Here is a 17,350-nt window from a genome sequence, read left to right on the forward strand (position 1 = left end):
GCCTGTGCCTCGAACCGCGCTGTGACAGCTGTGGGGCCCGTGCTCCTGCCGCCCTGACCTGTTGGGGCTCTTCAGGCCCATGCTGCCTCCTCACTGCCAGCCTGCTGTGCTCCTCCCTGGCACCCTGGCTTGTCCTGCTGAGCACGCGCCCCTTTGCCTCAATCCCTAACCCAAGTGCCAGCACCCCAGGTTCTTCCTGAGGTAGTAGCCTGCTCCTCTTCACGCCACGCACACACCGTCACCATGCCATTCCCACTGAGCCCAAGTCCAGGGTGGCAGTGAGCCCGTGGGCCGTGCCCGGACAGCACCCTGATCTGCCCTGGCTGGTGTGCAGGGCTCGACAGGGGTCTGTGAGTTGCAGGTGGTCTCAGAAGCCCCGCCATGGTCACTTGCGTGCACGTTTGTCAAGCACGTCCAGTGTGTCTGACGCGTCCAAGGCTGGGGACATGGGTGCACGCTCAGGAGCGCTCGGTGTGGCAGGGGTCCGCCCCGCAGCCCAGCACTGACCCGTGTGCTTCTCTGGTTGCAGCTGGGCAGGTGCACGCATGGCGTGGTGAAGCACGAGCTGATGCGTCCGTCCAACAAGGTGCCGCTGCTGGTGCTGTGCGAGGACCACAGAGGGCGCATGGCGGAGCACCAGTGCTGCCCCGGCTGCGGCTGCTTCTGCACGGCGGTGAGTCCTGGCCCCGCCTGCAGGCCGCCCCTACGCTGGCCTTCGCAGCGCTTGCACCCTCACTGTCGGCCCCCGTCAGACGTTGGCCTGAGGCAGCCCAGGGGGCAGGTCCGCGAGCGTGTGGTGTCCCCAGGCACAGGGCCCGCCGGGGCCTCAGCCCTCCCTCTCCCCGCAGAGCTGCTCTTTGTCCTGTGCTGTCTTTGTGTCTGGCCTTCTTTGCTTCTGGTCCGGGTGATGTCACGTGTCAGTCCTTCAGCACTCCAGTCTGGAACATCTCTGGCCCCTTAACCGTCTGACTCAGTGACCTTTGTCCGCCTCTCCCCTCCGGGATGCTGCCTGTCCACAGGGAGACCCACAGCACAGGGGCCTCCTGCCTTTTGTTGCCTCCTCTTACGTCTCCCAGGGTGGCGACAGCTAATCGCCCCGGGTCTCCCTTCCTCCTTGGGGCATCCTGGCTGCTTTGCGCCCACGGTCTCCCTTACTCCACACAGGCAGTCCAGAATCTTTGTCTGAGTGTGCAGCTTCTCTGTGTAAAGGAAGATGTTGCTTCTGCTGTCGCTGGCCCTCATCTCTTACTTCTTCCAGGATCCTGCTCTGTCGTGCTCACCAGTGCTTATGGAGGCCCCGTGAATGTGGAAAGAGTGGTGGCCTGTCTTATCAAATGCACACATGTAAATGCCTGCAGTGAAATTGTGCCCACAACTGCAGGGCCACCACAGGCTCCCTGGTGCCCTTTGTGGATCATGGGTGAAAAACGTCTGTTGTGGGGCTCCTTCTTGGATTTTATACCTTGTGTGCCCTCCCCTGTTAAAATACTTCTTTAGCTTCTGCTGTCAGAGAGAAGTTGCTTCTCTTCTTACATTTGTCTCTAACTTCCTGCCAGAACCTCTTACTGCTCGTCATCATTCTTGCTTGAGATTTACCTTCTCTGTTCCAGGGAAATGCTTTTCCCTGATGGTCAGGGCTTTGCCAACACGCCCTGAAGGCTCTCCAGCCTCTGCACCGCAGTCCTGGTGATCACGGATTGCTCCGTCCTGCTCTCGGGACCCTTTCGTGGTCTTGCCCTCCTGCCAGCCCTTTGGATCAGGGGGCTTCCTTGAGCCCCTGTCCTTCTTCCTTCTCCTGCTCATGGCAAGTGAGCATACCAAGCGAGGAGTTCTGCCTTCCTGTGGTCTCCCTCTTGATGACCCCAGCACCGCTGTCCCGCCCCCACCCAGGCTGTGCCATCCCAGCACATGGCGACACGTCTGCTCCCCGCTGCGCTCAGGCCGGTGTCTCAGAGTGGTCCTGATCTGTTGTCCTCTCACCCCATAGTGTAGATCTCTTGCTCTGGTGCTGTAGAACGGGGCCAGCCCTGAGCCTTCCCTTCGCTCCCCCCCCCACCTGGTCGCCCTGCCCCGCTCCTGCTCAGGCCTCCCGAGCAGCCCCTGTTCCGCCTTCCCTTCCTGCCGTCTGTTCTCAGCATGGGCTCATCGTGGCCCTTCTGTATGTCCAGCAGACAGCACTGCTTCTCCGTGTGCAGCTGTTCCAGGCCGGGACTGGACATGTGCGTCGACCTCTGAGCCCACACGCTCTGGCCCCACCACTTCCCTGCCTTCCCCTCGCACTGGCCTCTCAGTATCCCTCACACCCTCAGCCTCAGTCTTGCTCCACGTGCTCGACTCCGGTTGCTTTGGCCTGAAACGCCCTCCCTGAGGTGCTCACACGTCTTCCTCCACCCTCCACTGAGATGTCCTCCCTCAGAGGCCTTCCAAGCACCCCGTGTGCTCCTCTTCTACCTTCTTTCCTTTTTTTTCATATCACTTCCTGTCGTCTGACCTTGTAATAGAGGTTTGTCTTGTGTGTACCAGGACACCACTCATACCCCACTGAGTGGGCCATGGTCCTGCGTGCCATTGGCCCCATGACGTGTTCCAGAGAGGGTGGGGTGGAGGGCTGGATGGAGGGATGGGTGGAGGGGTGGAGGGGGCTACAGATAGAGAGGTGGGTGGAGGGATGGAGGGGTAGATGGTAGGTGGATAGAGAGGTGGGTGGAGGGATGGGTGGAAGGGTGGAGGGGGCTACAGATAGAGAGGTGGGTGGAGTAATGGAGGGGTAGATGGATAGAGAGGTGGGTGGAGGGATGGGTGGAGGGGTGGAGGGGGCTACAGATAGAGAGGTAGGTGGAGGAATGGAGGGGTGGATGGATAGAGAGGTGGGTGGAGGGATGGAGGGGTGGATGGTAGGTGGATAGAGAGGTGGGTGGAGGGGTGGAGGGATGGAGGGGTGGATGGATAGAGACGTGAGTGGAGGGGTAGAGGGATGGAGGGGTGGATGGATAGAGAGGTGGGTGGAGGGATGGAGGGGTGGATGGATAGAGAGGTGGGTGGAGGGGTGGAGGGGTGGAGGGTAGGTGGATAGAGAGGTGGGTGGAGGGGTGGAGGGATGGAGGGGTGGATGGATAGAGAGGTGGGTGGAGGGGTGGAGGGTAGGTGGATAGAGAGGTGGGTGGAGGGGTGGAGGGATGGAGGGGTGGATGGGTATAGAGGTGGGTGGAGGGATGGAGGGGTGGATGGATAGAGAGGTGGGTGGAGGGGTGGAGGGGTGGAGGGTAGGTGGATAGAGAGGTGGGTGGAGGGGTGGAGGGATGGAGGGGTGGATGGGTATAGAGGTGGGTGGAGGGATGGAGGGGTGGATGGATAGAGAGGTGGGTGGAGGGGTGGAGGGATGGAGGGGTGGAGGGTAGGTGGATAGAGAGGTGGGTGGAGGGGTGGATGGATAGAGAGGTGGGTGAGTGGGTGGGTGGAGGGATGAGGGGTGGATGCATAGAGAGGTGGGTGAGTGGGTGGGTGGAGGGGCGAGTGGGTTCAGGGTGGATGGCTGTGTAGATAGAGAAAAGGCGTCTTGTTAGTTTTCCTTAAAGGCGGGGAGGACGTGTCAGGACGTGGATTTAGTCTTGTTGTTTTGTTTTGTTTTCACATTTTTATTGGGGGCCACAGAGGAGGGGATCTGCCCCTCTCAGCAGAGGTGCTCACAGGCTCTTCAGCTCCAGGCTTCGGCCCTGGGGTGCTGGGGGTGGCTGGGCGCGTCAGGCATGTTGCCGTCGTCTCGGGCTGCGCTGGGTGGTTGCACGTGTGGCCGGGGTGAGCATTCTGGCACACTTGGTGTCGGGACTGCGTGGGGGCAGAGCTGCAGCGAGGCTCGCGGTGGGGAAGGACACAGCCAGCTCCGACTCCTTGGCTCAGGCACCCTTGAGGAAGACGGTGACTTTCACAGCCATCTTGGTCACCTGGATTTAGTCTTAATGTGTCTGTGGAGGCGATGGGAGGCTCGAGATCACTAAGAAGTTCTTGAGTGAGGGCAAGCGGCTGGCAGGCCGTCCCTGTCTCCACCAGAGGCCGGGGGGGAGGCGCTGCGAGGCTGTGGGCTGGGACAGGACGCCGCACATGGTTTGACCTCAGCCTGCGTTGGTGGAGGGTTGGTGGGGGGGGCAGGGCAGGCGGGGTGGCCCGCAGTCAGAGGCTAGGGAGACCCAAGAGAAGGGCCCACTCAGCAGGGTTAGGTCGGAAAAAACTTACAGGAACACACCTGTGAGTGAGGAGTGTTTTTATTGTACAGGTGTACCCCCAAAGGCCTTCAGATTCAGTTGTTGTTTTAATACACTGACATCACTTGCTGGGGTACTTGGTATTATTATTAAGGGTGAATTTTAGTTTAATGGGAAAAAAGATGGTCTGTTTCTTAAAAAGGTGGTAGCATAATTGGCTATCTGTCTAAAGAAAACAGCTTGCTACCTCTCTCTAGACAAAATAGGGAAAGATTGATTAAACAGTAAGTGAAGAAAATAAAAAATTAGATCGTGTTAGTTTCATACTGTACTCTGGGGTGGGGAGTATATTATTGTATTAGTCAACCAAAGGGGGCTGATGCAAAATAACAGAAGTCGGTTGGTTTTTATAAAGAGTTTATTTGGAGTAGGAGCTTACAATACCAGGAACATAAAGCATAAGTTACATCCCTCACCAAAGTCTATTTCCGCGTGTTGGATCAAGATGGCTGCTGACATCTGCCAGGGCTCAGGCTTCCTGGGTTCCTCTGGGCTCAGTTCCTCTTTTCTCCACAAGGTCAGTTGTAGACTATCAGGCAAACAGCTCTGTCTCCCTCCCTGGGGCTCCAGCTTAAGACTTCAGCATCAGACTCCAACATCAAAACTCCAACATCAAAAACCTGCAGCTCTGTCCTTTGCCATGCCTTTTGTCTGTGAGTCCCCATCCACCAAGGGGCAGGACTCAGTGCCCTAATGACGTGGCCCAATCAAAGCCCTAATCATAACTCAGTCATGCTCAGGTACAGACCAGATCACAAACATAATCCAATATCTATTTTTGGAATTTGTAACCATATTAAACTGCTACAGTTATCTATTATGAGAATAATGGGGAAGGGCATAAATATGCAAATCACAGACTGGAATATTCAGGAAACTTATAAGCGTGTTGTAAAAAACCTCGCCCTGGCTAGTGTTCATGGAGATGCAGATGAAAGGGAGACGCAGTGAGATTGGCCAGTGGTTTCTGTGCTCACACGTGGTTTGTGGGAATGTCAGTAGCTTTGACATTTTTAGAAAAATAAACCAGCACCTCTTCAAATAAAAAAACAAACATTTTCTCTGCCTTCTCCCACTTTTGGAAATCTATCCTACAAAACCAAGAAATCAAAGTGAACACTTGGGAGCTGAGTGCTTGTGGTGGGTGGCGTGCTGGGTCCCTGGGCCATGCTGTGCCCACAGCAGAGGCATGTCCATGATGTGGTTTCTCAACTGAAATGAGGAGGTTGCAGTCCTTTTTGTTTAAGGGAGGGGGTAAATCTTTCTAAGTAGGTCTCTAACCCCCAGCCTTTCTCCCCGCCACCCTGGGGCCTGGAGTGAGAAGTTGGGGCAGCAGGGGTTGTGTGTAAGAGCACCGTCTGACAAGTTGGCACATGTGCAGTGTCAGAAATCCCTTGGAGAGGAAAAATAAAACACAAGCTCCTGGCTAATCATTCAAATGAAGCAGGAGGCTGTCCTTGGAGGAGTGGCTGTCGGTAGGTGGGGCATGCTCTTGCAGCTTCCTCCGTGTGTGTGCTGCTCATGCAGATGGGGGCTTGTCCAGCACCGTCTACACTCGGCCACGGGGGCAGACATCTCTGGTAGGGTCTTCAGGTGACCTTACCGAGTTGGAGCCCATGCTCTCGGACTCGAACAACTCATTTCCAGCTGGGGAGGCTTATCCTCACATCTCCCGTACGTTGGACGTCTCTCTCTCCCTACATCCTGTCTTTTACTGGACATGCCTGGTTGTTTCTATCTCAGCTAATCTTTACAAGGTGGATATTATAAAGTGATACTACATTGTTTCATGTCACATGTTTAATACTGAGAAGTTTGGACATCTTAATATTTCTTGTCCACTTATGTTACTATGTGCTGCTGTTCCTATTCGTTGGCCAGTTTTCTTATAATTTATACAAGTTCTTCATAGTTCGGTTAATAGAAGCAGGAAGGCCGAGTAGCTTGGTGGCCCAGAGCCTGGCTCACCACTGACCGTGTGGTCCTGGACAGGGGCTTTTGCCTCTTTGCGGCCTCCCAGTGTTGTCGTGAGGCTTGCATCAGCAGTGCACACACACATTGCAGAGAAGAGCGCTGGCACGCCGTGGCCGTTGGCTGCTGTCGTTGCTGCTCCTGGTGCCCATGAGTTGGGAGCTGCTGGTGGAGCAGGCGATGGTGGAAGGGGCTCCCAGGCGGCGAGGCTGTGGTGGTGCCCATGGTGCGCTCACTGCCAGCCTGCGGGCATTGAGCCCTGCTGAGTCGGCCTGTGCCTCTAGGAGGTAGCCAGAGGTGGGGCAGATCAAACCGAGTAAAGGGCCCCGCCTCGCAGAGCACCCTCTTTCTGTAGTTAACCAGCTGCAGTTTTGTGGGCCGCAGCAGGGCTTGTGCTCTTGTCAGCCGAGGAGCCAGAGAGGAGGGTGGTGTGTACTTCGAGATGCTTTCCCTGCAGGGCAGGTAAAGGTGGAGGCTGCCAGCCCAGTTCCACTCAGCTGCAGGGCTTGTCCCTAAAGAATGCCCTCTGCCCTAAGGTGCATTTCACCCTCAGCTGCACGCCGAGTGCCTGGACCAGCACAGTGTGCTTCATGGTGAGAGCCAGGCCGGCAGGTGCTAGCAGCAGTCTCTGCGAGCTATTCAGACCGCTCACCCTGATGTTAAAATGACCTTTTCTCTCCCGTCTCTAGGGTAGTTTTATGGAATGTCAGCCTGAAAGCAGCATCTCTCATCGCTTCCACAAAGACTGTGCCTCTCGGGCCAACAACACCAGCTATTGTCCCCACTGTGGGGAAGAGGCGGCCAAGGCCAAAGAGGTGACAATTGCCAAGGCAGACACAACATCCACGGTGACCCCAGCCCATGGACAGGAGAAGACCCCCGCAGGGGAGGGCCGGGCCGACACCACCACGGGCAGGTACAGCCGGGCACCCCCAGGTTGCCTGGGCATCTGTTCTGCGGGTCTAGTAGAGCTTTCCAAGCGACCTACTTGAGGAGGTGCGGTCTCTGCTGTTTTATCTGAATGTTTCTCAGGTACACATGGGACCGAGCATTTAAGAAATCCTGAGACCATTTATTCATTGCTGTTTGTGTTTGGATTTCTTTCTGCACTCATTTTGTTTTTATTGATGCATTTGTCAACATCCCCAGTTGACGTAGCTTACTAGTGTATTTTGTCAGCAGCATAGTCTTCCCTGGATAGCCGTCTGTATACATCTTAAAGATTAGTGTCAGCTGCTGCAGTCTGCTCCTACTGCATTATGTTTTGGAGGCACTATAGCTGAAGACAAGAAAAAAACAAATTAATGGTTAGAAGTATTTATACTGGAAACATGTAATTGTTCTCCTAAAAGAATCAAGTGGAAACATGAAAAACTCTTAGAACTAAAAAGGAGTCAGGCAGGTGATCAGATGAGACAGGTATCACAAGTCAGTCCCCTTGTTTCCTGCCAGCAGTACCCAGCTGGAAATAAAACAGATGAAAGAGCGTCTTTCAGAACAGCAACCAGACTCAGAAACTACCCAGGGGGGAAAACTTAATGGCACGCTTATAGAAAGACAGCCATAAAACTTGAGGTGGGATTCAAATTGAGGACATGTAAAAAGTAAATATTGAAGGGTATCTGTTCCTTCATATAATCTATAAAATTTTTTTTGATGACCTTGCTTAAAGTCTTTATTTTTCTATCATGTATAAATGACATCATCTTTCTTTCTCTGTAATTTATTTTATTGCCTATTTTTTTTAAAGATAAATCGATCACACAAAGTGTTACATTAAAAAACATCAGAGGTTCCCATATACCCCACTCCACACTCCCCCCACCCCGCACTCCCACATCAACATCCCCTTTCATCAGTAAGGCACGTTCATTGCATTTGGTGAATATACCCTGGAGCACTGCCACACCGCTTGGACCATAGTTTACATTGTAGTCCACACTCTCCCCCAGTCCATCAAGTGTGTTATGGCAGGATAAGCAGTGTCCTGCATCTGTCCCTGCATTATCATTCAGGACAACACCAAGTCCCAAAAATGCCTCATATCACACTTCTTCCTCCCTCTCCCTGCCCTCAGCAACTCCGTGGCCACTGTTTCCACATCAGTGATATGATTTCTTCCATTGCTAGAGTCACAATAGTTCTATAGTAGAATACCAGCAAGTCCACTCCAGTCCATATTATATTCCTCCATTTTGTGGACCCTGGGATGGCGATGTCCACCCCACCTCTAAATCAAGAGAGGGCTTAGGTCCCACATGGCTGATGGATGCGATTCTCCCACTTAGAGTTGTAGACATTCTTGGTTCCCTGGTGTGGTGGTTGACCATTCTCGTCAACTGATCAGGGTATGTTCAACGAACCTGAGAGTAGGTGTTGCAACTCTGCTGAGACTCAGGGCCCAGCTGGCTCATGGACAGACCAGAAATTCAAGTCACACGAGCATACACAAACCCCAGCACCAATCACAGATTCAGTAAAAATGACAGACAAGGCATGTGTATAGAGGTCACATCTGAGTCCAGCTCCATCATAGTCAGGAGCACAAATGCCAAAGTAGGGCCCACTGGCAAGGCATTGAACTCCAGGGCCATATGCCATGACCATGGGACCTAGGTGTCTCTAGCCTTCAGGCACACCACTACCCGGAGTTGTGTCTGCTTTAGCTGTCTTGGGGATCCTGCTGAGATGTGCGTAAGCCAGCCCCTCTGATGACCTCCTGACTAATTTTGAAGTCTCTTAGCCGTATAAACTCATTTGTCTTTACCATTTCCCCCTTTTACTCAAGGTCTATTTCTAGTTGCATCACCAGCTGGTGATGGTACTATTGCCTTGGTGCCAGGGAGACTCATCCCTGGGAGTCATATCCCATGCTGGGGCAAAGTTAACCTATAAATTTGATTGAGTTTCAATCCTAATTCCAGTGGGATTTTCTTTTTGTTGGAGTGGGGTAGTGGACTTGACAGGTTCAATCTGAAGCTCATCTACAAAAGTACATTTGAACACATAGCCAGGAAGTCCTTGAAAATGTTGCCATGTGTGTTGGATGCCATTTTTTTTCCAGGGAAGTTCATTCTGTATCCCTAAGCATTTCATTCAGGGACTGAAAGCAAGTAGACAGTCCTTTTCACTCTCAGAAAGTGGTATCTGGAAGTATTGGAGCCAGGCATTTGTTTGCATGGGAGGAGCTGCTCCATGCCTCTCAGCTCAGCATTCAGTGGTCTCTCTTCTTCACTGAAGCGGTGCTGGACCACAGCTCTCGGAGGAGGAGAAGCCGCGGACCCCCACCCCCCAGCCCCCTGAGGGCTTCGACCTGACGGGGCCTTCAGGATTCGTGAAGCCCTCGCCCGGCCTTCCCCAGGGACCAGGGAAGGAGACCTTGGAAAGTGCTCTGATTGCTCTGGACTCTGAAAAGTAAGGCGCGCTCCGAGCCACAGCTCATCAGCTTTTGTGTACTTGGAGTCTGCCAGCAGTTGGCATGCTCACATGGAGGGTGGCTTGTAGGGAGCCTTGGCAGCAGACTGCCGCCTGTGTGCTCACGTGTGTGCTTAAGTCCCCCGTGGCTTTGAGCGCTGGGCAGGGGCGGACCTCTCCGGCACCCACGCCCTCTTCTTCTGCCCCATGTACACATCACCCAACAAGACCTCAGCAGCAGGTGTTGGTTCTTAAGACGAGCAGCTTTCAGCAGGACAAGTTACATAGTTTCACACTATCTTGGGAAACTGCTGCATGCTCTTGCCCTTTGTCATCATAAGAGCATTTTCCCTGGATGCAGTAAATACACAGACCTCTCCAAGGTGTAAGAACAAGCACACCCACGCTGCTGCTCTCTGAATGCTCCTCCTGGCTGGCTCCTCACAGCTGTGACATGGAGGGGTTAGAGCCAGAGGCTCCCAGTTTCCCTGCTTGCTCCACGGTGCCACCGCCCCACCCTTGGCCCCAGTGGGGCCCAGTGCTGTGACCTGGGGAAGGCAGCCTTTTCCTTCAGGGCCACCAGGAGTGGGTCCTGTGGACTCAGTTGTCCAAGGCAGAAATCCCTCTTCCTGGGCCCTCCTCCCTCCGTTAGTGTCTCCATCACTCTGTGTCGGTGGCACTGTGCTTTGCCCCACACGCCGTGGGCCCTGCCCTGCCGGTGGCCACACCATTGTCCAAGTGGCCCTAGAGTCTCAACCCAGCAGGCCCAGGCTGTCCTGCTCCCTGTTCATCCTCCCCAGCACCCAAAAGACAGCGAAGCAGGAATGTCCTTTTTCAATCTTTAGCTGCCCCTGGCGGTAAGTGGCAGATGGCAGTTGGTCAAGGAGGGTGGCATGGGTTGCCACGGGCTCATGCTGCTGCGCCTGCTCCAGCAGGTCCTGTGCTGAGCTTGAGTTAGTGCTTTCTCAGGGCCTCTCCTTGACCTCATTCTGCAAAGAAATGGCTCACTGGAGGCCTCTGATTTGTTCTGTGTTCATCCTATTCAGAAGCCTTATTCCATATGTTGTTCTTTCGTTGGGGCTAACAAAGGCTGCTCAGGCTCTATGCCTGCTGAATTCTGTTGCTGTTTTCCCTGGAACATGTCTCTCGAAAAGTGAGCATGGCACTGTGTGAAGAGCTGGCAGGGGGCTGTGCACAGGCTGTGGCCCTCGTGGAGCGGCACCTTCAGCCTGTGGTGTGACGTGTGGTTCCACAGGGGGCCTCCTCAGGAAGGGCTGTGGGACCTGAAGCACACATGGTGGGTCTCTGGTGACAGCCAGGCATGCGCTTTTCCCCACAGACCCAAGAAGCTCCGCTTCCACCCGAAGCAGCTGTACTTCTCTGCCAGGCAAGGCGAGCTGCAGAAGGTGCTGCTCATGCTGGGTGAGTGGTCCCTGTCCCTGCCGCAGGCTTCCTGTTAGAGCCCCTCCCAGGGGCCACCTTCCTGCAGATCCCCCCCTCCCAGGACCACCTCCTTCCTGTCAGCCCCTGCTGCACAGGGAACCCTTCAGACCTCTGGCACAATACATTTGAGGCTCACCCTGGGCCCACAGTGCTTGTCTGTGTAGGCACTAAGGGGGCAGATATTAAAATTTACTGCTTTCTTGTGAGCTCGGTTTCATTTTGTTTTCCTGTTTAGATGTCTCTAATTTTTCTAGTCAGTAAGAATACATTGCCCAGCGGTACCAAGCCTATGTATGATTTGCAGCAATAGAAGTATTCCCTGTGAATTTCTAATTTTTCAAAAGGCATTACGTTTGTGATTATTAAATCCAAAGTTAGGGTTAGGGTGACTAGCCCACTGGGGTGTATGATGCACACTCCTAGTAATGTCATCCCAGACAAGTCGTGCTGCGTTGCTTCTAAATTGGAGCATATTGTCACGTTTGTTTTTTATTGTGGCTGCCTCTTGATTGAGATTCCAGTACCTGAATATGTATACACCGGCTCCTTCCCAACTCCACCTTGCGCTGAAAGGACATTAATTTCATCTCTGAGCTCAGGCAGCTCCTGGCGTGGTTTCTCTGAAGTTAACTGGCCTGGGTTGAAGAGCATGATTAAGTAAACAACTTGACAGTAAATCATAGAAGAAGATAAAGAATTTGCTTGTAAAAAAAAAATGGTCATCTTAACCCTTTTTCCTTCTAGACCCATGGTTCCGCGTTTGCTAACTGCACGTGAGGCTGCTGGGCCATGTTGGCTTGTGCTGGGGGGGTCGGCTCCTGGGGGTCTGGGGGCAGTCTTCCACCCTCTGTGTCCTCCAGGGGCCTAGGGAGACCACGATCAGGAGCGCACCGGGCGTCAGAGCACCTGGCAGGCTCCCAGGGAAATTTCAGGAGCCCCACAAATCTCAATGTGCAGTTAGGGAAAGAGGTTGTTTCTGGCAGATAGGCCTGCCTCTTCAATTTCACATGGAACCAGCGTCCTTCCTTTTGAATCCTACTGGAGCAAAAGGGCTGGTCTTCCACCCGACAGACGCTCACCATTGAGCGGCGTTCCACCTCCAGCTCCTGGGTTGGTTGTTGGGTGTGTTTGCTGGCCTTAAGGACCATCTGGAGGTGGTCTTGGTGGCCACATCTGAAATAATGAGTGGACCCATATTTCTTCACAGTGGACGGGATTGACCCCAACTTCAAGATGGAGCACCAGGGCAAGCGTGCACCCCTGCACGCCGCCGCCGAGGCTGGCCACGTGGACATCTGCCACATGCTCATCCAGGTCAGCACAGAGCCTCACGCCTGCTCGCGCTCCTTCTTTGTGTTTCCCCCAGAGGTGACTCTTGTCGATTCTTTTGGCTGTTTCTTCTGCTTGTAGGCTATTTCTTGACTTTTTTCTTAGGTTTCATTTGCTTTTGACTGTTGACTTACCGGCTCTCCTCTCAATGAGGAGGCTTTTGCACAGGCACATACCTGGACCCTTCCCTTCCCCCATCCTCCTCGTTTCATTATTGCACAGGTTTGTTTCAATCATTACTCAGAATGTGCATTATGCAATTTTAAAGATCGCATTTACACTGAGCCGTACAGTACACCATAATTGCTGGTAATATTTAGAAATTGTCTTGTGTTTCCATTGACGTAGCTGCCTCGGCACCTCCTCCTGATGCACTCTGCTGCCTCTGAAGGAATTGGGAAACTCGTCTCTGTAGTCTTAACTGCACATGACCCTCTGGTGTCATCTGGAGGCACCTGTGCCCTGCTCTGGCCTAGTCCCCCCTTTCCTGGGTACCACGTTTCCAGCCTGGTGCAGTCCAATTTCTGATCCATTGTATGTGACCTGGTCTTTCTTCTCTGGAAGCTTTCAGGATTTTTCCTTTAACCTCAGTGGTTATAAATTTTACCTCAGTGTAGCCTGTGTCTTTTTTTCTTTTATCCCTTGGAGCATTTGGTATGCTTTTTCAATGTAGAAATTCCTGACCTCGGTTCTGGAAATTTTTCTTGTGTTATTTCTTAGATCATTTCTTTCCTTCTGGATCCCCAGTTCTCTCCTTTTAGAACTCCTATTATTTAGATGTTGGACATTCTAATTCCCAGATTTATTACTTTTTTTATCCCATGTTCCATTTCTTTGCCTTTTGGTTCCATATGTACACAGTTCCTTCAGCTGTTTAATTTGTGCTACCACATTTTGAAATCCTGAGAGGCCTTTCTTGATCTCCAGTAGTTTGTTTTTGGTACCCCTTGTTCTTCCCTTATTTCTCTAAAGATATTACTGTCATTTTAAAATTTTACGTTGCTCCGTTTGTCTTGGTCTGTCTTTCCTATTCAAAGGCTTTCCTCAACTGTCTAGTGGTTTTTGTTTGTATTAAAAGGAAGGTGTGAACATGTGGATGGTCAGCTCTGGGTTGGGGGAGGGGCTGGTGGCCTGGCGTCTTCCCTGCACGTCATCAGGCAGGGACCGGGCTGTCTCCTTGGAGGGCCCCCAGTCTCCACCCAGGGCTTTAGCATGCCTGGTGGTCCCTCCTGGAACCAAGAAGGGGTGAGAGGAGTCCCCCTCTGCAGGGCAGACATCCACGGGTCATTCACTTCCCCTGTTGAAGTCTGCTGTGTCCTGCATTTCTGTGGTCACAATTGCTGTTGTTTTGTTAGTTTGCCTGTTTTTCCATCCTTCGCTCCTTTTTTGTGTATATCTTGAGTGAGGAACACGTGTTGAGTGAGGAGCAAGTGAGCAGCTCTGCTCAGTGGGGCCCACAGTTAGAAAAGATAGGCACTGGGCGTGCAGCTTTGGACTGACGTGGGGAGGCAGGGCTTAGCTCCCTGTGCCCAGAAGTGGCTGGCACACGTGTCCAGGGGCAGTGCGGAGGCAGCACCACAGGCTGCTGCTGCGCGGGACCCCCACCTCTGCCCCGAGGAGCCCTGCGGTGTGGGCTCCAAAGAGGGCAGCAGGCTCCACGCGGACCTGGGCCTGGACCCGGTGGCCGGGACCCTCCCTCCTCTTGGCAGTGTGAGTGCGACGTCTCCTGGGAAGGCGTTTTCCTGGGTTTGGAATTCTAGGTCGGTAGTTGTTTTCTCTGTTTATTTATTAATGACTCCACTGTCCTCTGACTTCCTTTTTTTTGAGATGTTAGTCAATCCTTTGAAAAAAATCTATTATCTCAGGCTTTTTTTTAAATGTAATTTTTAAGTAAAATTAAATTTTGAAAAATACTAAATTGGAACTGCATTTAGTGACGTCTTTAACGCGTGAGCATCCTGGCTGATAACTGACTGTAGAGTGAGCCCCTCTCCACTCGGGCTCCGCTGACCAAACCCAAGCCTTGGCTGGTGATCATTGCCTTGCTTTTTCCATGGGTTTACTACCCCATAAGCACCTTCAAACAATATGGCTTAGTTTTGTTTTCTTCTAACTTTCTGTGAGTTGAGTCATACAATGTAAATTCCTTTGTTTCTGGCTTCTTTCAGTCAAAACAAAAGAAAAAAGCAAAAACAAAATCAGCGAGTTCCCGGCCGCGGGGTGCCCGGCCTCCCGCCTGGGGCGCGCGCCCTTTCCCCTGGAACCGGCAGCCTTCTGAGCGCGTCTGCCCGGGGCAGCGACTCCCCCACGCCCGCGGGTGAGGGGCGCCTCTGGGGGCGCTTGCTCGTGGGGGGCTGCGCTCCCCAGGCCACGGCCAGCAGCCCCTCGCCAGGCAGGGTTCAAGTTTGAGCTGAGCTGAGGTAAAAGAAATGCAGGACATGCTCCTCCGCCGCGGCCCCTGCGGTCCTGGGCTCAGGCCGCAGAAGCCCTGAAGCCCCGAAGCCCCGAGGCGGGTCCGCGGTGAGGGGGGGCTCCGGGATCCCTTGGCCCCTCTCATGACGCCACCCTGACCCGGGGCCACCTCGGCCTCTCCGGCAGCTGCAGCCCGTTATGCTTCCCGCCTGTTCATCCTTCCAAGCTCCGTCGCGGCCCAGGCCTGGAGAAGAGCCGGGAAGCCCCGCTGGAGCCTGGGAGTCTGCGACGTCGGCTCCCCGCACCCCCCCCCTGCCTGCCGCCACCCCAGGGCCCTCTCGCAGCGCCCTGAGCAGTGGGTGCGGTGTGGCCGGCGAAGGAGCAAGAGCTCCTTTTGTAGGTCCAGGCCGAGCCGCAGGCGCCTTCCCAGGTGGGGTGCCAGGGTCTCACCCGCGGGCCCTGGAGAGCAGATTCCCTCAGTGTGGCTTTTGAAAGTCACCCTGCTTGGTCCACAGTGGGCCGCTGCGCTTGGAAATCCTCGTTCCTTTAGCAGGAGAAAGTCTTGATGCTCCCTCCCCTCCTGGAAATCCCCTTGTTCCCACATGAGGCCTCCATCTCCTGCCAGCACCCCTGTGTGCCTTGCCCGTCTCGGGATTCTGAGAGTGCTGTCGGCCCTCCCCATGCTTGCCCTCCCCGTGGCTTTCTCTGCCGGTGGCTCTGCGTTGCCTGCTCTTCCTCAGCGTCGGATGTGCCCGGGGTGGGTGGTGCTGGCCGGCGCTTGGACTTCACACGAGCTCCTGGAGAGCTGGCCGTGAGGCGAGGGTCTTGAGCCAGCATCTGCACCAGGCAGGTCGACACCTGCCCGTGGAGGGGCGGGCTGCGCACGTGGCCTCGGTGAATGCCCTCCGTCCTGCTCGCCCGCGCCCCCTGGGCTTCCTGCCCCTGCTCGGGCGCCACCCACAGCACCCTCCGTTCTTGGACGGTGGAGGAGCAGAGGTGGCGAGTTCCTGTCTGGCAGCAGAGCCTGACCCTCCAGTGCAGAGAGCTCCGCTCCCCTCTGGGCGGTGCCAGCCGGAGTGCCTTGGCACCTCATGGCGCTTCCTGGTGCCGCCTGGCCTCTGCTCTGTGCTCGGGCTCGCTGGTACTTTGAAGTTCGTAAACTTGTTAAAATTAGCTTGGATTTGGCTCGCTGACCTTGGCCCTGGACTTGGGTTGCCCCCTGGTTTCCTGCCCCAGCGCTCTGATCCCTGTGGCCGCGAGGGGCCGTGCCTCCTCCTCAGCCCTCCTCAGGCCCTGTCTGCCCGGGGACTTCCCAGGAGGCCCCGCCAGCTTCCCACAGCCTTCGAGGCCGACCTAAGACATCTCACGCAATTTCTCATGTTACTTTTCTGTTTTTTAATTGCTGATAGTAAAAACACTGCCAGCTCCAGTGCTTTTTAAAGTAAACACTTCTTTTATAGACTAAATATTAGGTCTTTGTGCATCAGTCCAAGAAACTAGGGAAGCATCTTCCCCCACACATGGGTAAAAGGTCTCGACCTCTGAACACCTGTTTTGCTTCTGGAATATGACCATTTTAAAGTTGACCTCTTGGACATCAGACAAACAAGCTAGTCCAGCAGTTTTTCAGGTTTCTTCCTTGATTTGAAAACTTAGAAATTTCTCCAAAGAACATTCTGTTGAAGTTAGTTTTCTTCCGTTTGTGGGTTTCTGGGAAAGCCGGGCCAGTTGACGGTGGCCCCTCATCCCTCTGTGCCTGCTTTAGGCCAGGCGGTTTCCCTTCTCCTCATTTCTAAAGATGTGAGGTTGTATCTGCTGTAGACATTTTCAAGTAGGGTAATTAGAAACGAACTCCATAAAAACTCTTCTTGAACGAAAGGCTTGATAGTAATAGAATGATTACTGCTTTGATTTCACTTTTGGAAGACTCAGAAATAGTTGGTTAATAGAAAGTTTTAATGTAGTTTATTAGATTCCTGTTCTTTCAAGTGTTTGAAGCAAGCAGATGCTTGAACATATCAGTCTTGTCGTCTGCTTGTCACATAGCCGCAGTATCAGTCTTGTCTCCTGGTTGCATAGCTGCAGTGATAGTTTTGTTGTCTCCTTGTAACATAGCTGCAGTATCAGTCTTGTCATCTTCTCATCACATAGCTGCAGTGATAGTCTTGTTGTCTCCTTGTTGCAGGACTGCAGTGACAGTCTTGTCATCTCCTCCTCGCGTAGCTGCTGTAACAGTTATTTCTCACCTGGCTAGGCGGGCGCTAATATTGACACCTGCTCAGAAGACCAGAGGACCCCCCTGATGGAGGCGGCAGAAAACAACCATTTGGATGCAGTGAAGTACCTCATCAAAGCCGGGGCACTAGCGGACCCTAAGGTATGTTCACGGGGAGAGCCACATCCCCAACCGCCTGGGAAGACGAGCAGGGGCCACCTCCTTACTGGGGTGCCCTCAGCATTTGGAGCCTCTGAAGAAGGCTCCTGCCTCAGTGTGCTTCCTCTCCTTCCCTCCTCTCGCTGAG

The 17,350-nt window shown here is 53.7% G+C and overlaps 1 protein-coding gene across 20 annotated transcripts in view; it reads left to right on the forward strand.

Moving 5' to 3' along the window:
- Positions 1 to 17,350, forward strand: part of EHMT1 (euchromatic histone lysine methyltransferase 1) — a 298,696-nt gene that overhangs the window by 232,597 nt on the left and 48,749 nt on the right. For 13 of the 20 annotated variants that reach the window (XM_058302808.2, XM_058302812.2, XM_058302809.2 and 10 more), the window contains 6 exons: positions 530 to 673; positions 6,920 to 7,146; positions 9,471 to 9,644; positions 10,984 to 11,066; positions 12,295 to 12,401; positions 17,083 to 17,205. In XM_058302808.2, the coding sequence (XP_058158791.1) occupies positions 530 to 673; positions 6,920 to 7,146; positions 9,471 to 9,644; positions 10,984 to 11,066; positions 12,295 to 12,401; positions 17,083 to 17,205 (858 nt within the window). The remainder of the gene's footprint in view (positions 1 to 529; positions 674 to 6,919; positions 7,147 to 9,470; positions 9,645 to 10,983; positions 11,067 to 12,294; positions 12,402 to 17,082; positions 17,206 to 17,350) is intronic. The other 7 variants (XM_058302813.2, XM_058302819.2, XM_058302823.2 and 4 more) reach the window with 1 other exon arrangement.

This window comes from Dasypus novemcinctus, chromosome 8, assembly GCF_030445035.2.
Source record: "Dasypus novemcinctus isolate mDasNov1 chromosome 8, mDasNov1.1.hap2, whole genome shotgun sequence".
NCBI classification, from domain to species: domain Eukaryota; kingdom Metazoa; phylum Chordata; class Mammalia; order Cingulata; family Dasypodidae; genus Dasypus; species Dasypus novemcinctus.